This window comes from Sciurus carolinensis, chromosome 5 (genome assembly GCF_902686445.1).
Source record: "Sciurus carolinensis chromosome 5, mSciCar1.2, whole genome shotgun sequence".
NCBI classification, from domain to species: Eukaryota; Metazoa; Chordata; class Mammalia; order Rodentia; family Sciuridae; genus Sciurus; species Sciurus carolinensis.
Window position 1 is genome coordinate 45,794,534 of NC_062217.1, and position 23,731 is coordinate 45,818,264.

Here is a 23,731-nt window from a genome sequence, read left to right on the forward strand (position 1 = left end):
GTAGGGGTGTGTAGCTCAGGAGAGCACTTTGCTAACATGCAGGAGCCTATGCAATAAACTGGTCCCTGGCACCACACACACCCACACAAATAAAGAAGAAAAGCTCATCTGCTAGAGAAGAAGGAAGAATGCAGCGTTGTTCCACCTCCACCCCTTCCTCCTGCTCCCATTCTCCACAAGGTCTTAAACTGCAGTAGATTTTAAGCTAAGTGTTGGAGTTTTGGGGGCAGGGGAGTGACATATGATGCCAACCACATGTGACACCTTCTGCAAGTGTATGTTCAGGAAACTCAATTCCTTTTCCTGATGTCTGCTTGTCTTTCTTTTCTTTCTTTTATCTTTTAATGATTGCATATTGGATCAAAATTTAAACCTGCTTATCAAGCCACAAATGTTTTTCATATGAAATACAAACCTATTGTAGGAGCTGGTGTCGGGTAGAGCAGTAGATGTTAGCCATTCAGAAGTGGCATATTTCACATTGCCAGTGTGAAAATGGCCAAGGGAGATGGTAATGACTATTCTGATGGAACACTCATCCTTTAAAATGCATGACAAATATGCACATGGACACCAGGCCGCAGAGCATTGTCCCCAGGCAGAATGGCGGCTCCTGGGAAGCCTGAGTCAAGGAGCCAGGCAGCTATCACCACCCAAGAGCCTCTAGCTTGGTCTCTGATCTTGACCTCCCTATCATCCTGTCCTTCAGTTTTCCCTCTGTCTCAGGAGGGGTCACAAAGGGACATTGGATCTCCATCTGATGGGTCACCAGCTGTGTGTAATAGTCAGGTGAGAGTGAACTGAATCTTGCATTTGTGGCTGTCCTTTGATCCTAAAAGAACTGGAGGGTGTGAAAGGCAGTTTTTATTCAGTCATGTCAATGGGAGAGCTAATTATATGGGTGAAGGGGAGATTTGGAGAGAACTCTGGATGCTTTTTTTAAATATACATTCCCTAGATTAGAGGATGTCGATGGCATTATATACTTCCAGTAGTGTGCTAAAGCCACCCTCAGACTGGTTCATGAGAATGAATTGTTACATTTTCAAGATTTTCTTGAGTTAGTTGTCCTCATGGTTGCTTGAAACTGACTATGGTGTGAATATTTACACTATAGTAATGAGCATATGCTACAAATCAACCTGCCCTTTCGTTTCTGCTGGAGTTGATTGTGAAGTGTTGAGCAGCATGAAATGCTCCACACTAAAGGAAAGCAATGCTTTCTTATCCTACCATCTCCCCCATGTTTTCCAAAGCCTCTGAGAGCTGGGGGCTGGGCAATGATTTTATGAAGTACCTGGCATATTGTGCCCGATACTTATTGATTCAGAAATAGATTATAATTCATGTGGCAGGCAGAATAATACCCCTTTCTCCCTCAACATGTTCAAATTCTAACCCCTAGAACATAGGAATATGTTACATTCCATGGCAAAGAGGAATTAAGTTCATAGCTGGAATTAAGATTGTTAATCAACTGACCTTAATATAGGGAGAATTTCCTGCAGCATCCAGGCAGGACTGATGTTGTCACAAGAGTCCTTGAAGTTGAATGAGGCAGGTAGAAGACAAAGGAGAAATGACAACCTGAGAAATATCCAGTCTACACATTGCTGGCTTTGAAGGTGGAAGGGTTCATTGGAAAGGACTGTGGGAGGCCGGCAGAGGAGGAGAAAACCAATTTTCCCCTGGAGTAACTAGAAGGAGTGCACCTTAATTTTAGTCTAGCAAGACTCATTTTGGGTGACTGACCTCTAGAAATGTAAGATAATACATCTGTGTTGTTTAAACTGTTAAGATTGTGTTAAGATTTTTAAAAATATAACAACCATAGGAAACTAATACAACTCATGTGGTTTTATAATTATGTATAAATGTCTCTTCCTATCAATCTCTAAAGCAGAGACAATGTTTCTAAAATATTAGGGCAGAGTAAAAGGAAGTCATTAAAAATGAAGGCAGTGTACCAGAAGCAGGTATTTTCTTTGCCAATGGATCTTGCCCATAAGTAGACAGCTTTTTGCAAACTCTCACAGCAAGATTTCATCCAAATTCAGTGCTGTGGGAGTAAACTTCCACCATAGTTTCCCCTCCTAATCACATTGATGAATTCAGCAATAATTTGATATTTTTTAGGCTTTGATAATATTACAAACATAAAGTATGAAAACCTTCACCTCCATGTCAAAGACCTTCCCCACCTCCTGGATTTACCTTCTGCTTTCTATCTCCTTATGTTGGAAATTGTATAATACAATGCTGTGTCATTCCCAAACATTCCTATTTGATTCTCTCAACCTCTTGGGGTATCATAACCTCAGAAAGTATGAGAAACCAGCAAGAGATCTGAGTGGCATCCAAAGCCTTTTCTTGCTCTTCCCCAGAGCTATGGCTGCCAAAGTCATTTGGAGCACTAGAAGTCACTGTGCTTTACATAGACACTGAGAAACATTGGTAGTTTCTACCTCACTGTATAGCATTAAAACTAATGAGCAGAATAGAAGTTATGCGTATTAGATGCAAAGATGCACACAAATACATATTTTTAGGAAATCTCATATGTTGCTTTCTTATTTCTAGGAAGCAGATAGTAGCAAGGGCTAATTGTTTAAGAACAAGTCTGGGGTAAACTCAACATGTGGAAATCATTTTAATATTGTTCGTATAACCTGGGAAATGTTCTCATTTCTGAAAACTCAAAAGAACACAACCATTATCAAGAAATATGATTCCTACATTCTATGGTTGTTTTTGGTGGGGGCATTAAAACTTTGTTGAAATGCACTCAATCCATAAGAATAAAATAGGAACTCTCAAATGCAGATGTGGTACTAAGAGTACAGGCTGCTAGCTTCTCTGCGCTTCACTTTCCTTGTTTGTAAAGTGGGTATAGTAATAATGGTATGGTAGAATTAAAGGCTACACAATAATCAAAGCCCTTATTACAATGCTGAGCACTTAGCACTTAATAATGTGCCTTAACCTAATTATAAATGTAAAGAAGTGCTTTAACACTATCTCATTTGACTAGTGTATTGACCTCTTGGAAGGAAGGCATAAAGAAGACAATTTTTATTTAGCACATTAATTGGATAGGTTCAATTATTTATTTGTTTACAGTACTGGGGATTGGACCCAGGGTCTCATGCATGATAGGTAAGTACTCTTCCTGTAAGTTAAAGTCACAGATCTTTAAATATTTTACTTTTCTTTGAGTTAAGGTTCTCACTAAGTCACCCAGGGTGGTCTCAAATTTATGATTCTCTTGCTCTACTCTCCCCAGTAGCTGGATTACAGGGGTCCATCACCAGGCCTCGTTCAATTTCTTCATTTCTGTTAAATCTACATGAATGGGGTCACTGGAGAAAAAACCCACACAGCCTTTTTTGGCTATACCATATTTCTGGGCTTCCATCTGAACTTGGTGTTTAACAATGTCCAGTGTCTAGCATTTCTTCTTTTGTATTCTAGTCCCAGCCTTAGTTACCAAGACCTTTGCTCAATTTACTGTCTTTCTTTTCTTCTCCTTTTGTTTTCAGCACGTGACTTCATTGACTGCTTCATAGGAAATAAAGGCCCATGAGGCCTTTAAGATTTTTTTTTTCTGTTCCCTTACTTGTTACTGCTTCTATCCCATTCCCATTTTAAGAAGGTGCCTTTCCTTGTTGCTGTGATGGATTCTTCCACCTGTGTTCACCATCTCATCTCTCCTCCCATCTCCTCAGGGATCTTGCCTCTCTTTTTTTTTTTTTATTAAATTCATAATTTATTTTTTTACAGACTGCATTTGATTCATTGTACACAAATGGGGTACATCATTTCGTTTCTGTGGTTGTACATGATGTAGATTCATACCATTTGTGTAATCATACATGTATATAGGGTGATGATGTTTGTCTCATTCCACGATTTTTCATACCCCCCTCCCTCTCATTTCCTTCTACATAATTTAAAGTTCCCCCATTCGTCTCTTGCTCCCCACACCCCCACCCCCATTATATATCATTTTCCACTTATCAGGGAAAACATTCGACCTTTGGTTTTGGGGATTGGCTTATTTCACTTAGCATGATATTCTCCATTTCCATCCATTTATTTGCAAATGCCCTAATATTATTCTTCTGGGATCTTGCATCTCTTAATTAAGCCCTTTTTCTCCTTTTTCTTTCCTGTTTGTGTTTCCTCTCTCAGTATGTAGTCATACTCAAGTCTCTCAAATCTTAACAAGTAGCATCTCTCTATTCTAATCCACTTTCAACTTCTGTCTCAAACACCATGGGTCAGTTTCTTAAAAGATTTCTCTACCACCAAATTTGGTTTTCCAAATGTCAATTTGTAGACTCTCTTTCACAATCACTGGAATCAAGGAATCTCTGTTTTAGGAAAGTAATGCTATCCTTAGTTGGCTTAGAAACTCAACTTCTCTGACTTCTTTATTTGTTCCTTAGTGGGCTGAATTTGGCTTCTGTTTCTAATATAGATCTAACCAAGATCACCAATGGTGTTCTTAATTAAAAAATCCAATGGAGATTCTTAACAATTCTTAGCTATTAATTATTAAATTCTCTGTCCTTTAATTCTACCCCTCTGTATTTTTTCTGGATCCTTTTCCTCCACTTGTTTTCGATCTATGGATGTTCCACCAGGTCCATCCTTGGTATCTGATGTCTCCACTGGTTGCTGATATCTCTGTGCCTATAACCTCTTATCCTAAGGTAATAGCTTCCACATTTAAGGATTTAGCCATTGCTCATGCTGATGGTTTTTGAAGTTCATATCTTTAGGCCAGAACATATACCTGAATCCCAGAACCATATATTATAGTACATACTTGGTATTTCTGCCTAGATGTTCACACCAATGCCTCAGATCCAAAGGGTTCAAATTGAACTCTTGCCTTCATGTTGATTCTCTGCATGATTGTCTCCCACTTTTCTTACTCCATCCCACTTACATCTATACCTGTTATTTCTGTCCCCTCTATTTTTCTGGACTCTGTTTTTATCCTCTCTATCCCTGCTACCCTAATTGGGGTCTCTCATAATTTCTGACTTAGATTATGAAGGCCACTCATGTGCCTCTTGTATTTGTAGCCCTTTCTGCAGCTTATCCTCCATGTTGCTACTTGAGTGAGCAGCTTACTATCCTGCTTACAATCATTTAATGGCTTACCACTGCCTTTGGTGAAGTCCAGACGCCTTTAACATATCAATTCCTTTATCATTTGCCCTTTCTTACTTTTCCAGTCTTATTTTCCACCCTTCTCTTCACAATCACCTTTCAGTTTATCCTTGAGCTCCTTGGAATTCCCTGAAAAGTGGCATATTCTCTGGTGTCTTGAAGACACTGTGAATTCTGGGTTTGCGCTTTTCTTATCCAGGGACAATACTGGCCCATCATTGCCTTTGTGCAATTAAAAAACTAATTCTTCAATCCAGGCAGTCAGTTTTGTGCTTGTTCAGACCAGTGATAGATGGCACTTTGTGAGACGAGAAAGACACCTCCTTTGTGTTGAAGCCGCTCATTGACTGGGGAGCAAATCCTGATGAGCTAAATGCTAGCTTTCTTTTCACCTTTCTGACCTCTCTGTTGGAACCCCCGTGAGTAGTGAACAACAGGTGTACAATGAAGTGCATGTTTACACCCATCTTCCTCCCATTCCTGAACAACTCTTGCTTATTTAAGATTGGTCTCTACCTGTGAATTTTTTTTTTTTTTTTTTTTTTTTTTTTTTACAAGGGGTTTGAACTCAGGGGCCCTCAACCACTGAGCCACATCCTCAGCCCTATTTTGTATTTTATTGAGAGACAGGGTTGGTCTCACTGAGTTTAGTGCCTCATTTCTGCTGAGGCTGGCTTTGAACCCTCTCAGCCTCCCAAGCCACTGAGATTACAGGCGTGCACCGCCACGCCGGGCTTCTACCTATGATTTTTATCTCTCCTTATACCCATGAGTTTTGTCCTTTAATTTGACCATCAGCACCTTGGAAAATCTGAAGAAAGCTCTGAGTATCCTCTCCATAAAAAAGACATTCTCCTAAAGTATAGTTCATTCGTGAACCTGAGCTTGGAGGCCACATTTTTTTTTTTATTGTAAACAAATGGGATACATGTTTCTCTGTTTGTAAATGGCGAAAAGGCATACCATTTCTGTAATCATAAATTTACATAGGGTAATGTTGTTTGATTCATTCTGTTATTTTTCCCTTCCCCCCACCCCTCCCACCCCTCTTTTCCTTCTATACAGTCCTTCCTTCCTCCATTCTTGCCCCCCTCCCTAACCCTAACTCTAACCCTAACACAAACCCCTCCCACCCCCCTTTATGTATCATCATCCACTTATTAGTGATATCATTTTTCCTTTGGTTTTTTGAGATTGGCTTATCTCACTTAACATGATATTCTTCCAATTTCATCCATTGCCTGCAAATGCCATAATTTTATCATTCTTTATGGCTGAGTAATATTCCATTGTATATATATATACCTCATTTTCTTTATCCATTCATCAATTGAAGGACATCTAGGTTGGTTCCACAATCTGGCTATTGTGAACTGAGCAGCTATGAACATTGATGTGGCTGTATCTCTGTAGTATGCTGATTTTAAGTCCTTTGGGTATAGGCCAAGCAGTGGGATAGCTGGGTCAAATGGTGGTTCCATTCCAAGTTTTCTAAGGAGTCTCCACACTGCTTTCCAGAGTGGCTGCACTAATATGCAGCCCCACCAGCAATGTATGAGTGTACCTTTCTCCCCACATCCTCGCCAACACCTGTTGTTCCTTGTGTTCTTGATAATCGCCATTCTAATTGGGGTGAGATGGAATCTTAGGGTGGTTTTGATTTGCATTTCTCTTATTACTAGAGATGTTGAACATTTTTCCATATGTTTGTTGATTGCTTGTAGATCTTCTTCTGTGAAGTGTCTATTCATTTCCTTAGCCCATTTGTCGATTGAATTATTTGCATTCTTGGCGTAGAGTTTTTTGAGTTCTTTATAGATTCTGGAGATTAGTGCTCTAACTGATACATGATTGGTAAAGATTTTCTCCCACTCTGTAGGCTCTTTCTTCACATTGCTGATAGTTTCCTTTGCTGAGAGAAAGCTTTTTAGTTTGAATCTATCCCAGTTATTGATTCTTGCTTTTATTTCTTGTGCTATGGGAGTCCTGTTGAGGAAGTCTGGTCCTAAGCCGACATGTTGAAGCTCTGGACCTACTTTTTCTTCTATAAGATGCAAGGTCTCTGGTCTGATTCTAAGGTCCTTAATCCATTTTGAGTTTAGTTTCGTGCATGGTGAGAGATATGGGTTTAGTTTCATTCTGTTGCATATGGATTTCCAATTCTCCCAGCACCATTTGTTGAAGAGGCTATCTTTTCTCCATGCATATTTTTGGCCCCTTTGTCTAGTATGAGAAGATTGTATTTATTTTGGTTTGTGTCCGTGTCCTCTATTCTGTACCATTGATCCACCTTTCTATTTTGGTACCAATACCATGCCGTTTTTGTTACTATTGCTTTGTAGTAGAGTTGAAGATCTGGTATTGCGATACCCGCTGCTTCACTCCTTCTGCCACGGATTGCTTTAGCTATTCTGGGTTTTTTATTCTTCCAGATGAATTTCGTAATTGCTTGCTCTATTTCTGTAAGGTACATCATTGGGATTTTAATTGGAATTGCATTGAATCTGTATAGCACTTTTGGTAGTATAGCCATTTTGACAATATTAATTCTTCCTATCCAAGAACATGGGAGATCTTTCCATCTTCTAAGGTTTTCTTTAATTTCTTTCTTTAGTGTTCTGTAGTTCTCATTGTAGAGGTCTTTCACCTCTTTTGTGAGATTGATTCCCAAGTATTTTATTTTTTTCGATGCTATTGTGAATGGGGTAGTTTTCCTAATTTCTCTTTCTGAAGATTCATCACTTATGTATAAAAATGCATTAGATTTATGAGCATTGATCTTATATCCCGCTACTTTACTGAATTCACTTATGAGTTCTAAAAGTTTTCTGGTGGAATTTCCTGGTTCCTCTAAGTATACCATCATATCATCAGCAAATAGGGATAGTTTGAGTTCTTCTTTTCCTATTCGTATCCCTTTAATTTCTTTGGTCTGTCTAATTGCTCTGGCTAGAGTTTCAAGGACAATATTGAATAGAAGTGGTGAAAGAAGGCATCCCTGCCTTGTTCCAGTTTTTAGAGGGAATGCTTTCAGTTTTTCACCATTTAGAATGATATTAGCCGTGGGCTTAGCATAGATGGCCTTTACAATGTTAAGGAATGTTCCCACTATCCCTATTTTTTCTAGTGTTTTGAGCATGAAGGGGTCCTGTATTTTATCAAATGCTTTTTCTGCATCTATCAAAATAATCATATGATTCTTGACTTTAAGTCTATTGATATGGTGAATTACATTTATTGATTTCCTGATGTTGAACCAACCTTGCATCCCTGGAATGAAACCCACTTGATCATGGTGCACTATCTTTTTAATATGTTTTTGTATGCGATTTGCTAAAATTTTGTTGAGAATTTTTGCGTCAATGTTCATTAAGGATATTGGTCTGAAATTTTCTTTCCTCAATGTGTCTCTGTCTGGTTTAGGTATCAGGGTAATATTGGCTTCATAGAATGAGTTTGGGAGGGTTCCCTCCTCTTCTATTTTATGGAATACTTTGAGAAGTATTGGGATGAGCTCTTCTTTAAAGGTTTTGTAGAACTCGGCTGAGAACCCATCTGGTCCTGGACTTTTCTTTGTTGGTAGGCTTTTGATGACTTCTTCTCTTTCATTACTTGAAATTGGTCTATTTAAATTGTGTATGTCCTCCTCGTTCAGTTTAGGCAATTCATATGTCTCTAGAAACCTGTTGATGTCTTCGAAATTTTCTATTTTGTTGGAGTCTAGATTTTCAAAATAGCTTCTAATTACGTTTTGTATTTCAATCATGTCTGTTGTGATATTTCCTTGTTCATTCCGAATTTTAGTGATTTGGGTTTTCTCTCATCTTCTCTTTGTTAGTGTAGCTAAAGGTTTATCAATTTTGTTTATTTTTTTGAAGAACCAACTATTTATTTTGTCAATTTTTCCGATTGTTTCTTTTGTTTCAATTTCATTGATTTCAGCTCTGAGTTTAACTATTTCCTGTCTTCTACTACTTTTGGTGTTGGTCTGTTCTTCTTTTTCTAGGGCTTTGAGCTGTAGTGTTAGGTCATTTATTTGTTGAGTTTTACTTCTTTTATTAAATGTGCTCCATGAAATAAATTTTCCTCTAAGTATTGCTTTCATAATGTCCCAGAGATTTTGATATGATGTTTCTTTGTTCTCATTTACCTCTAAGAATTTTTAATTTCCTTCCTAATATCTTCTGTTATCCATTCATCATATAATAGCATATTGTTTAATCTCCAGGTTTTGGAGTAGTTTCTGTTTTTTACTCTTTCATTTATTTCTAACTGCAATCCATTATGATCTGATAGAGTACAAGGTAGTGTCTCTATCTTCTTGTATTTGCTAACATTAGCTTTGTGGCATAATATATGGTCTATTTTAGAGAAGGATCCATGTGCTGCTGAGAAGAAAGTGTATTCACTCTTCGTTGGATGGTATATTCTATAAATGTCTGTTAAGTCTAAATTATTGATTGTGTTATTGAGATCTATGGTTTCTTTGTTCAATTTTTGTTTGGAAGATCTGTCCAGTGGTGAGAGAGGCGTGTTAAAATCACCTAGTATTATTGTGTTATGGTCTATTTGGTTTCTAAAATTGAGAAGGATTTGTTTAACATACATGGATGAGCCACTGTTTGGGGCATAGATGTTTATGATTGTTATATCTTGCTGATTTATGCTTCCCTCAAGCAGTATGAAATGTCTTTCTTTATCCCTTCTGACTAACTTTGGCTTGAAGTCCACATTATCTGAAATGAGGATGGATACTCCAGCTTTTTTGCTGAGTCCATGTACATGGTATGTTTTTCCCCATCCTTTCACCTTTAGTCTATGGGTATCTCTTTCTATGAGGTGAGTCTCTTGCAGGCAACATATTGTTGGATCTTTCTTTTTACTCCAATCTGCCAGTCTATGTCTTTTGATTGATGAATTCAGGCCATTAACATTCAGGGTTATTAGATATGATTTGTATTCCCGGTCATTTGGTTCATTTTTAAAATTGTATTTATTTATTTATTTTTTGACCCAACTTGGTTCCTCCTTTATTTGACAGTTCCTTAGGATAATTCCTCCCTTTGCTGATTTGCTTCTTTGTTTTTTATATCTTCCTCATGGAATATTTTGCTGAGAATGTTCTGTAATGCTGGCTTTCTTTTTGTAAATTCTTTTAGCTTTTGTTTATCATGGAATGATTTTATTTCATCGTCAGATTTGAAGGTAAGCTTTGCTGGGTAGAAGAGTCTTGGTTGGCATCCATTTTCTTTCAGAGCTTGAAAAATGTTGTTCCAGGCCCTTCTAGCTTTTAGGGTCTGGATTGAAAAATCTGTTGATATCCGTATTGGTTTCCCCCTGAATGTAATTTGGTTCTTTTCTCTCACAGCCTTTAAAATTCTCTTTATTTTGTATGTTAGGTATTTTCATTATAATGTGCCTTGGTGTGGGTCTTTTGTAATTTTGTGCATTTGGAGTCCTATAAGCCTCTTGAACTTGATTTTCCATTTCATTCTTTAGATTTGGGAAATTTTCTGATATTATTTCATTGAATAGATTGTTCATTCCTTTGGTTTGTTTCTCTAAGCTTTCCTCAATCCCAATAATTCTCAAATTTGGCCTTTTCATGATATCCCATAGTTCTTGGAGATTCTGTTCATGATTTCTTACCTTCTTCTCTGTTTGTTCAACTTTGTTTTCAAGGTTAAATATTTTGTCTTCAATATCTGAGGTTCTGTCTTCCAGGTATTCTATCCTATTGGTTATGCTTTCTATGGAGTTCTTAATTTGGTTTATTGTTTCCTTCATTTGAAGGATTTCTGTTTGGTTGTTTTTCAATATCTCTAACTCTTTATTGAAATGATCTTTTGCTTCCTGTATTTTTGCTCTTTTAACTGTCGATTGGTGCGTTCATTCAATGCCTGCAGTTGCTCTTTCATCTCATCGTTTGCTTCCCTGATCATTTTAATTATGTGCATTCTGAACTCCCTTTCTGTCATTTCTTCTGCCATGCTGTCGTTGGATTTTATTGATGTAACATCTAGATTTGTTTGGGGCATTTTCTTCTCTTGTTTTCTCATATTGTTCAGGAATCAGTGGATCATTAAGATATTGCAGATTTCCTCTATTGACTTATAATGTCCCTGAAGATTGCTAGTATATCCCCTTTTATCCTTCAGTAGCCTGGAGTCTTGGAGGAAGTTGATAATGCAGTGCTCCACAAGGAAGCTGCCTCTCTAGGGGTCGTGACCCTCAGGTGGGGTATATTCCCTGATAGTGGGCAGAGGTGCCTCCACTTGTTGGCCAGTGGTCATCCAAAGGGGAACTAGACTGTGGGCTGAGGCAAGGCCTGTTTGTGCCTGTGTCTCTGGTTTTACTGTCCTTGTGAGAAAAACCTCACCTGGCAGGGAAGACTCACCCGGTGGGGAGGTCTCGCTGGTCAGTTCCCCTCCTAGAGGTTCCCCTCAATCTACCACATTTTGAATGTTGTTCTTGGCTCTTGTGTCCAGGATGGAGCCTGCCACTTGGTAGGTGCTGAATGAACATGGAACTATCAAGAGTATTTCCTGACCATCTGCTTTTGTGGTTTTTTTGTGTTTTCATATTATTTCACTTGCAAACATTTCCCTAATGTACATACTTTCTTCATTGCTTTCTTGACTATATCCTTCACAATTTCCTGGATAGTCATGGCTTTTTCATAGCTGCATTGCTAGCAACTAACAGCATGAAGCATATAATAGACATTAGATAAATGTTTGTTGAATAAGTGAGATTCAGTGACATTAAATGATTTGCTGAAGTTCACTCAGTGATGGTGGACTAGAGAAAACATGATTCCATCTTTTCTTTATTTGGATCTCATGCTCTGAAATATGTTATTTTTGCCTTTGTATATGTGCATAAGTACCTTTGGGTGAGTCCTTTACTTAAATGGGAAGAAATAAACAATCTGACTAACTCTAAGTATTTGGATTAGTATAGTAATAAAATTAAGGCCTAGGTTGATAGGTACTGAATACAAATTCTCAAATATGCAATGACTTTGCAAAATCTTTCTCTTCTGATGAGGGATAGACAGACTTTCATTGGGTAAAATTTAGCTGCCATCCAACTGTTTTGTGAGTTGGAATCTTGTGAAGAGAATAAAACCAATTTTCTCAATTCCTGACCTTGCTAAAGGAACCTACACTTTGTCTCTAGACACTTGTGTGACTTTTTCATTATTCTCAAAGGAGTGTGCCTTACATTGGTTTCATCAGTACCTACTGCTTGCTTGCTGTCATTCACACTTTCAGTTATTTTCCTCTAGGGGATGCAGGGAGCTTGTCATAAGTGACTACTTTTAGTCTCATGATTCAGGACTTTATCCAGATTGGAATCATATTTAGTTGGTTTTATAATTCTCCATTAGTTATTGTTTCATTAACAATCCAATTGCTTATATTATAATGGCTTTCCTTTGACCCTAGTAAATTTCCTACAGATTTTTCCTAAAACTAAATTTGTTCCCATTTTGCCTATCAAAATGCCATAGTCCTGGGTGAATGAGGACCTTCATGGAAATGGACAATATGAACAGTTTTTCCCCTCTTTAAAAGATGGAGCCAAACTTAGAGTTTAACAGTGATGATTTCCATTATTCTCTTTTCACAGGTCTTCCTCTGGGCAAATCTAATTTATTTATTTATTTTTTTTTTATTAAACCCAGCTGCTTGCTCTCTTGGATTCATGTAAAACTTCACATTTCCTGTGTTATAAAATTGTTTCAACTCTCTGTTGAATTTGTTGTTTAAGAATTTTATTTATTTTTCTTAGATAATAAAAAAATGACAGTTGTGTCATGGTGAGCTAAAAGCAAATGTTTTGGGTTATTTAAATTGGATTCAAATATGCCAGAGCCATGGTGTCAGTAATATCAAATATGAAGTCCTTTTCTCCTAAGACTCTCTAAATAGCTAATTAAAAAAAATAACTCTTTTCTATTCAAGTAGATGGCTTTTTAAGGACATGTTCTATTCAGTCTCTCAACAGCTTTAAGTATATGATTCTAAGTCAGAAGGGAGTTGGGGTAACTTACTGAAAATCTTTTCCTGAATGCTTTAGTAGATTGTGGGTGTATACATAAATTTTGTATGAACTATTTAACTGTTTATTATCATGTTAAGTTAACATACTTGGTATGGAAATTTTGTTTTCATTAGAATATTTTGAAAACACTGCTTTAAAATGTTGCTATCATTTGAACTAAAATAAAAAATGTACAATGATGATTCTGTGATTCCAGTTAAGTTGGAAGAGGAGAGCTGTAGAATGAACTTGGGGCTCATGGCTTTCAGTGTAGTGGCTTTGGGTTCTGGGAGGGTATAATCTTGGAACCTCTAGAAGGGAAACAGATTAGACCAGATTAGACTTTTGGGCCACTGAGACCTAAGAATTTTGAACCTTGGATAATTTCAACATAATTCTACCTAAATCTTCCTTAATTGATTACATTTTGATCTTTGCAATTTCAGAGCAATAAGCTAGAGGAGAAAAAGCAACTTCAAGAAAAACTCAGAAGAGAAGCATTCAGAGAACATCACCAATAGTAAGTTTATGTTTTCAGAACGTTGTACATTTATAGGCATATCACTCATTTAGCTTTTAAATTCTAGATGATGGTAACTTTTCAAACACCTGGCATTGGATTAATGGCTGTTAATATTATGTAATTGAACTCTATCATCATGTGATGATCTAAGATTGGAGAAGCTATATTCACCGGTGTGTATTCTAGGAGTCAATTAGCATTAAAACTACTAAGTCTGAAGAATTCACCACTATAAGTAACTTGGAGGGCCTGTTTTTTGGTGATCCACTGTGCTCCTGATTATGTTGACTTCCAATATACTGATGCAGGGAGGAAGGTGATTGAAATGAAATGCTGAAGCAGAATCTAAACTAACTAGGGATTCACCCAATAAACTGAGGACTTTTATACCATTGTATTTTGTCTACTCAGTAATTGCAGTCATTTAGCAGTTATTGTCAAAACTCCCAATTGGTGGTCATATGCTAAAGTAATTTTCTATTATACCAAGTTAGTTTTACATTGGAACAGGGAAGACTTGCTTACCAGTGAGGTGTCTTAAGTAGAGGACTGGGAAGTTGAATGAGTCCTCTGCCTGGAGAGTTTGAATTGGGGCAAGGTCAAAGATGAAAGATTCTTGGAATTTTCAAATGTTGGGGATTGTGCAGCCCAGCCTTTTTTCTTTCATGGCCTTCCAGTTTTTTGAGTTTGTGTTTTACTAAATACTAAAGATCAATCGCCTTTTTTCTGTAAAGAAGAAAAAAAGTTTTGCCCTCAGCCACCTCCCACACTATCAGTGGAGTTGAATTCAATTACACGCACATTTTACTCTTGCACTTTCTTCTGCTTATCGTGAAAGTCCCAGTTAACCAGGAAGAAGAGAAGTTGGCTAAAAATGAGAAGTATCTCAAATTGATTTTTAAAGCCTATTGAGAAACACAAGAAGAAGTATATATGTGTGAGATTTTTTCTTTTAAGAGCATTGTGTTTTGAATTACTTTTGAATTTAAAAGACCAAATAGCTCATGAAATGAATGTCCACTACATAGCTAGAAATATGAAAGGGACTTCTTAGAAAAGGTGGATCCTCCCTATAAAATGTCTTTAGCACACTTTCTTAGAACCAGTTTATGGTGGAAAAAAATGTCTAGGAAAGCTGTTAGAATTTTAACAGCGCAAAGATTTTACCAGACCAACCAGACTGCCTACCCTCCACCCCGCCAAGTTAGATTCTCCTGAAGCTGTCAAATGAAGGAACACAAAATAGAAACTCAAATAAGAAATTCTTTCAAACGAGTCAATACCCTGCTAGTTTCAGCATTCTGTGATGTGTGGTTCAAACAGCAGACCAGGAACGATGTGTTTTTTCTGTAGAGAAGGCAACCATGGACTTGAGCAGACTGTAAATCCAAGTTGCTGGAGAAAAAACACATGATGGCCACCTGGGGCACCACCACGAGAATCTTAATGTGCTCTTTCTTCACACCTTGTTCCTGACTCCGTTCATTTGCTTCTGATTATTTTTGGTGTTGTCAATTATTTAGCTAACAGGCAGAAAACTAGGCTTTTATTGACATCCAAAGGGACTCTCCTGAGTGTAATAATGAAGGCAGTTTATTGAATGCCTGTGAGGTTGCTTTCTAATTGTACACATTAATCTGCCCATGCAAGCTGGCTGAAAATACACAAGCAGATTGCACATGCAGATGGAGCACACAGGATGGTTTTTATGAAAAGACCTCTGGAATGTACTTCTGCAGTACTGTCTTTTCCTTAAAAATCGAATGACTGTGACTATTCAATTGGCGGCTGAGAGCGGACCAGATTAATGATGCATTAAGTCTGCCACTCCGACTGGGGACAGATTCCGATATCACAATTCAGAATTAGTTCTAGGATTCTTGAGCCTGAAAGCAGAGGGTAGGAATGGGCATTTAACCTCGGTACAGTTTTCACCATTATTTTTAGTCTGTGTACCTATTTACTACTTACAAAAATTCAAATGTGATATTTTTCAGGATGGTCTTCCCTATTAGTCAGCATTACTGGTAGATACAAAAATCTGAAGTAACAATTCATAAACCTCTTTTTTTTTTAATATCAAAGAGAGAATGCTGTGACCTTGCTCATTTAAAACATCGGATAAAATAAATCGCAGCATTTAAATTTTTAAATGGTAATTTGTAGGGGTGTGGTAATCTTTCTAATTGTGTGCTTTGGGATACATGTTAGATGGATTTGGATTCTGAGCCTATTTAATAAGTGATGGGGCTAGGGAAGGATGTAAGGTCGTATAGATGCAATTTATATACAGGTGTTAGGGAAAATGGTATTCTTTTAAGAATTTCCTGGAAGAATCAGGGTTGACTGTTTTAAGCACTTAAAATTGTAATTCATATCTAATAACCATTTAACTTAAGAGATTCTACATTTATGTAATCTAAAAGTACAAAGTGCTTTGCTCTTTTAAATACAAGTAATAAGAAGCTGCATAACTGAGAACCTGTAGAGTGTCAGGCTCAGCATTAGTCATATAGACTTGTTTTTTCATTTAATTTTCACATCAACCCCATTAGGGATATATCATCTCTGTGTTACGGGTGGAGATTTGGGTAATTAATTTTTTCCAAAGTCAGAGATGCAGTCAAATCAAAGAAAGGGATGCAGTCAAATCTAGTCTTGAGATTTTGGGAATTAGGAAAAATAGGTAATTTAGGGCTGTGGTGTAGGTCAGTAATATCAGTAATATCAGGGTAGGGTGGGCTGAGGAGTACCATCAACAGGGTACATGCGGTGAAAATATTGGAGACGGTTGGTCAGCCCAGAGAGAAAGATTGTCTGAAGTTGACTTCTGTTTCTTCCTACCAAGATCTAAATTTTGCCTACAGTAGGCAAAAAGAAAGGCTGAGGAAATCAGTCTATTTCTTCAGTCATTATATAGGAACATGGTCTTCTTCCCAGGCTCGGCACTGGGTTAGTATCATTATTAATCTTCCTGGAGGATGGATGGGCTTTCCTGACCTCCTAGCTATCCTCTTCTCCTGGGTAGTTTCCAACATTGTTTCTAGGAGACAGAGGACTCAGTTCTTAAAACCTCAGTTGGAAAAACCCTTGAAATCATGCCCATTTCCAAACAGGAACTTCATATTCCTGAACTGCCAAACCTCACCTCCAGCTCAGCTCTTGAGTTTAATGTTGGGAAGTTTTCTTCATTTCTGCCATCAGAACCATGTATCTCTTTTACTTCCATTTGAATAATTGTCTGCTTAGTTCCTAGGAGGCACATCTTCATCTATTTTAGGTTCTTAGAGCTGAGAATCCAGGCAGATCTGCTGAATATGCACACTTTGGCCCCAAGTTTGCTTTCTAATATGCTCACAAAACTTCTAATGCCCTTTGTGGGAACTTCTGAAAGACACTTAAGGGCTAAATCGCTCCCTTATCCATATGGTAGGCTTAAATCCAACCTTGACTTTATAATTTAAGCAAGGTGAATAGAAAGTCATCCTATTCATAACTTTGTAACTTATGCTAATGAAGCAAACTTATAGATATAGAAATCCCATATCTATTTTGTTCAGAATGAGACTGAACAACTTATGAGAAATTTGGTCTAAGGAAATCCCTGACTATTGAATGTTAAACCATGTTGCTTCTTAAGATCATATCGAAATTTCTACCCACTATCAGTTCTTCCTGCAGATATTCTAGTAATGTTAATTCATTTCATTCCCACTGGCACCACTATAGGCTGGCATTTGTCACATGCCACTTGAATTGTGGTCAGCGTTTCTGTTCCTTGGTCGCCCACAGTGGGGTAACCTTTGATCTCTTTGCCATTGATTTCTTCTCTTAATTGCCTCACACTTTTTTATTCAGGTTTAAATCTCTAAAACACAATTTGGTCATGTTACTTCCTTATTCTAAAATATTTGGTTAATTACTATTCCTGTTGCCTCTAAAGTGAATTCCAAATTCCTGGGTCACACCTTGGGGAAACAAGGAGCACCTTAGGAAGATGTCTGAAGGGACTTTAAGGCTGTGGACCTGGGTCACGTGGCTTGGGGGAAGGTTTAAGGAAGCAGAGCTTTGCCCTTGGTTGGATGTTATCTGTAAATAGGGGTCATTATATGGTTATGTATCTTAAAATCAATCTTTATTTGAAAGGAAGGGTGACTGGAATGAGACTCATACTGTCATTGATAAAGCAGCAATAGTCACTCCTAGTAGGCAGGATTTGGGGGTATTTGATCACTGTTGTAGTTTGCAGAAGGTTCGTGTGCTTTTCCACGTTCAGACATGTTATAGAGTTGTCTTTCTTTTGCCATGATTCATCACAGTCATGTAGTGACCTCTTCTTAGATTGATGTCATGTGCCATTGCTTACTTTTAATAGGACCCACAAGTGCCAGATCAGTTTTCATCTTTCTCCCATGTAATTGTAACTGATAAAAGATGAAAGTTGACTGGTACCTTATTTGCACAATATTTTGTCACTGGAACCTAGTACCATTCCCTCTTGGAAAGGTAGGGGATCAGGGGCTACGTTGCCAGGGTTCACACTCTAACTTCTTAACTCACTAGTTGAAGAATTTATTTAACCTCTTGGATCCTGTTTCCTCATGTGTAGCATGGTGTGGGAGTGGTAGCTGCTAACTCCTAAGAAGATCAATTGATATAGTTCACATAAGAGGCTGAGCATAGCACTCAGAGATGCTGAACCTAATAAATTACAAGGACAGCAAAGGAAGAAATATAGAGAAGAGGTGACTCTGGCCTTTGCCCCAAAGCATAGACCCCGAGAATCTCTTTTTGAGATATGAAATTCACTAAGACAGTCCTGGGGCCAGAGAGTGCTCCTGGTAAACATATCACACCTGGATGAGTGTGTGATCCCAACCTGGAGACAAGCTACCTGTGCAACCAACTTTATGTTCTTATGTGGGTTCTAAAAACCTTACTGAAAAAAATTAACAGAAAACAAACTCTAGTCAAACAAATACCCTGGCATAAGAAGACATGAGATACCAGAACTATTTTGAACAAAAAAGATAGTGACATTTATAATCAAATACGTGATTAGTTTTCTTTTTTTAAATTAAGATCAAGTTAAAATCATGGAGGATTTTGGAACTAGAAAAGGTACAAACAAGAAAGAATTACTAGAAGTATTCTTTTCCTTTGTTGTATGAAGAAGGCTTATGAATTTTAGATACTGATAGAAAAGTAATTATATTGTAATATGTTTAATTATATGTTAATTTTATGTAATAGGATATTATATAAACATGAGAAAAATAACATACAAATTTGATAATTATAATGAAATATAGACAAGAAGTGGAGATTTTACAATAAAACATAAGAAGAAAGCAAAACATTAACTCCAACAAATTAACACTTACAAATAAGCTATGTAAGTCAGATTTCCTTATTAAAAGACACACTCTTACACTGCATTAAAAACAAGCATGTAACTGTATGGTTATCACAAAACATATTTATAAAATGAGAGTTAAAAATAAAGGCATGGAAAATATAACTATAAATGCTAATAAAAGAGGACAGATGTACCAATATTAATATAAGATGAATTGAATTCAAGGTGAAAAGCATTCAATAAGATAAAGGATATTTTATGAAGATAAAATACATAATCCAAAAGAAAATGTGAATCATAAGTCTTTATCAACATAGATTTGAAATATATAGGATAAAAATTAGAGGAAAACTGTTACAAGTCTCTAGTGTATACTGTGGATTTGCCAAATTTTTCTTTTACTTAGCTAATTCTCAATAGAAATGAACAGATCAAGTGAACCAAAAAATGACACAAGGATTAGAGGAACTGAAAAATAATGACTATTCATAATTAATAGACATAGTTATGAAATATTGTACCCACTACATGAAAAAACATACTTTATGCTGACTTAATTACCACAACATTGGCCATGACCAAAGCCTCAAATACTGTCAGTAAATTCCCCTAAATCCCCCTGAATTCTAGAAAGTCACGTCCCTGAGAAAAATGAAATAAAATTAGAAATTAAGCAATAGGAGATTTTAAAGTCTATTCACTTAAACAATTTAAATACCCATTTAAAAGACTAGTGGGAAAAACATTGAAACCAAAACTTAAATTACTTTGATATAAAAGAATAAAAACTTTAAAGCTGCAGTAGGTATAACAAAGCTTTTTTGCCATCATGATCAATATTTAAATAGGTTCAGTGAATGCTGCAATCTATAAGTAGATCCATGATTATTTGGGAATTTAGCATTTAAGGACTTTAGCTATAGATAATAGTATCATTTCAACTCAATATGAAAAGGAAAGACAATTTGGTAAATTGTGTTAAACCAACACAATTAGAATGTGATGAGGGATGATCTTATCATTTTAGGATAGAAATTCCTTTGTAAGCAATACACAAATCTCAGAGTAATGACAAATGGACTTAAGTGCATAAAAAATTTTTAGATACATGATGGAAGACATAAAGAAAAAAAAACTTAGCAGTAAGCAATAATGCAAGAGAAACTATTTACCTGAGACATAATGAATAATGACTCAATTTCACAAAGAACTCTTTAACAAATAATAATAAAAAGACAAATCTAGAAAAATTGGCAAAATACTTGAACAAGAAGTTAAAAGGGAACAAATATGAATCATCAAAAAATATTCAGAGCAAAGTAAATACAATTTATTACACAGGCAAGAAATCAATGTATTGAGAATACCTAGCATGAGGAAAGGTACTTTTATTTATAAAGTGAATAATGAGCACTCAGTATGTATCAGGAGCTACAGAAGGTTCTGAGTATACAATTTGAATAGAGCAAATGAGGCTTCAGGACCAAATATGGAAATTTAGATGTCGAGCAAAGTGACAAACTACTGTTTTGGAAGGCCGATTGTAAACATTTTTGGTGAAGGATCCTCATGGTAGAAGTAGGGTAAAATGATCAAGAACAAATGGGACTGGGAGGGCAAAATCTCTTTAGCATGGTAGGGAAGACCTGATCTACAGAGAAAATGGCCTTGAACTGAAATAACAAGAAGGACCCAGCTATGCTGAGAACCAGGGAAGAAAGTTCTTGACTCAAGGATCAGCACGTAGTGCTTCAGTAACCTGAACGGATGCTTGTGTATTTGGGTTAAAATGAAAAAAAGAAGAAATCATGTGGTCGACAAGATGGGCATCAGTAAGACAGAGTAAGTGGGCCCTGCAGACTATTGCATACAGTCTGGATTTATTCTAGTCACAGAGGAGAAGCATAAGAAGCTTCTTATTTATTTGTTTTCATTTTGAAGAAGTGATTACTCTGATTGCTGTGTTGAGAATAGATTTGGAGGAAGCAAGAGTGGAAATGGAGAGTCTACTAAAGATGTTACTGCAGTGGTCCAGGAAAAGGTTGATGGTGGCTCTGATTTGGGTGATATAAGGCAGAGAAAATGCCATATATACTGTAGGAAAAAATCAACAGGACCTGTTGATTTGGGGGAGAAGGAAGTAGGAAGAAACAAGGATGATTCCCAGCTGACTTGATATACTGAATGGTTAGTGATGCCAAGCCCTGAGATGAGGACTATTAGGAGAGGGCCAAAGTTTGGGGAGAAAAGTATCAAAAGTTTAATTTTAAATGTCCTAAATTTGAGATGCCTGAGAGACACCAGATGGGAAGTTGTACATAAAAATTTGGTCTTTGTGAGCAAGTATGTGTGAGATACAAATTTAGAAATTATTAGCATTGTAAACATAAGGCCATGGGGATGTATAAAATCGTTCAAATTGTCAGTTTGAGGAGCAGCCCAGGACTAAATACAGAGGAAGTCTATCCTTTAGAATTTAAGTAGAGGTGAAAGAACATTGGGAGGCTGGCAAATCAACAAGTGTAATGCCATGGAAATCAAGACGGAAAGGTTGAATAAGAAGAGGCCCAGGGAGATGGCTATAAGGAAGTGATCCTGACAGGAATGATTTGGGTATGATGGGGGGGATGGAGCCTGATGGGATTGGACTTGAGAATAAATAGAATTGTGGAAATAGTGATGACATTGATCAACTCTTGAATTATTTGAGAAGAAAAGCAATGAAAAGAAGCAGTAACAGGGTAAGGTTGAGGGATCAAGGAACAGTCATGTTTGTGTAAAGATAGAAAAAAATCCAGTAGAGCTGAGGAGAGACCAGATACAATGGATATGACAGAAGAAATAAAATCCTCAAGAAGGCATATATGGATAACTTCCTTAATGTATATAACCAATGGATTAATCAATGATAAGAAGAATACTTCTAATATAATTGAGGAAGTACTTTTTTTAAAAAGCATTTTAAAAAAAAAAAAACTTTTTTTTTTCCAGGCTAGGGATTGAACCCTGGGCTTCCTGGGTTCCCAGACCTATAATTATACTTTTTAAAGGAGAAAAGATGCAGATATAGGGAAAATTGAAGATTTGGTGTTGGGAAAGATGAAGGACTTATGAATTCTCTTTTCTCAAAGTATGAGGAGCGTTTCTGCTGAGAGCAAGGTGTGAAGGAGAACAGATAAGATGTGGAAGAGAATTCTTAAATGAAATGGAGTAGAATTACTGAATAAAGCTAACATTCATGAATTTCATGTGAAGCTAGTCTACCCCATCACTCCATCCTCCCTCATGCTTCTTATCCCAAAATCTGTTATATTTTCCCAAGTTTGATTCACCTGCTCTGTTACAGACACAGAGAAGGCAGGTGGTTGATTTTCATCTGGATCTGAGATTTTTTTTTTTTTTAGACAAATATGAAGGAGAGAGAGAAAAGGAAAAAAATTAAAGGTATTTGTAGGGGAAGATTTTTTTTTTTTAAATAGACTATAGTATCTAAGCTGTATAGGAAGTTAAAATAGGTAGCATCTGATAGCAGCAATGGTTTGGAAATCCTAAAGAGAATGGAAAATTATTGTATGAAAGCATTTGAAAAGACATGAATGATAGTTGTTTAAAAGAGCAGTATCTGTCATTTGATGGTTTGGAGAGGGTGCAATTATCAGTGGCAGTGATATCTAGGGCATGACACTAGGAGTGTGGCTGAAATCAAGGGGAGAAAAGCTACTGAGATGAGAAGTCAAAAATGAGGTCCAGGGAGGATGAGCTGTGGGGAAAGTATATAGGATATATAGGATACCTTAGTCGATGACAGTAGTCAACATAAGGAGAATGTTCAAAGTCCTGAACAATTGAGAACTGGTTGACCAGAAGGCTGAATGGTGACAATTGCAGAGAGGATGATGTAATCTGATATCAAGAGCTTTATGGGAATGGACATTTTTGCAAATGGTGGAGGAGAAGTAATGGTCTGGAAGTAGTTTAGGGAGCAATGAAGATGCCTGCTCCACCTTCAGGCACTAAGGAATATGTACATGAGAAAGGAAATGCCTCCATTTAGGGGGCTCAGAAAAAAGCACTTTCTCAAGATATAGTCAAGTTTTAGGTGATGCAGAAAAGTTATGCAAACTATAAAAAGTTTTTTGAGTAGTGTAAACTTAAAGTTACAAAAATAGTAAACTTTTTAGTAAAGTTTCATCTAGCTATGGTCGATCTCTTATACAACTATAGTATAATTATCAAAACCAAGAAATTAACATTGGTACAATAGTATTGACTAAACTTGTAGAGATTATTCAAATTTCACCAGTTTCCCTCTAATGCCCACTTTCAATTTCAGGATCCAATTTAAGATCACATAAAACATCTAGTCATCATGATTCCTTAATTTCCTCCTGTTACTACCTCATTTTTTCTTCTTCTTTTATAAACTTAACACTTCCAGTGGGTACTGGTAGTTAACTTAGAATCTCCTCCAATTTTTATTTGCCTCATATTTTCTCATGATTAGATTGAGGTTATGTTTCAATAAAAATGCCTCAAAAGTGATGCAGTATATTCTGAGTGAATCATATAGGAAGGAACATGACATCACTGGTGATCGTTTGGTTACTTTGGTTTTGGTA

At 36.8% G+C, this 23,731-nt stretch overlaps 1 protein-coding gene across 3 annotated transcripts in view; it reads left to right on the forward strand.

The window, feature by feature from the left end:
• Epsti1 (epithelial stromal interaction 1) overlaps positions 1-23,731 on the forward strand; it is a 99,372-nt gene that overhangs the window by 24,880 nt on the left and 50,761 nt on the right. For all 3 annotated transcript variants that reach the window (XM_047553467.1, XM_047553468.1, XM_047553469.1), the window contains exon 6: positions 13,677-13,750. In XM_047553467.1, the coding sequence (XP_047409423.1) occupies positions 13,677-13,750 (74 nt within the window). The remainder of the gene's footprint in view (positions 1-13,676; positions 13,751-23,731) is intronic.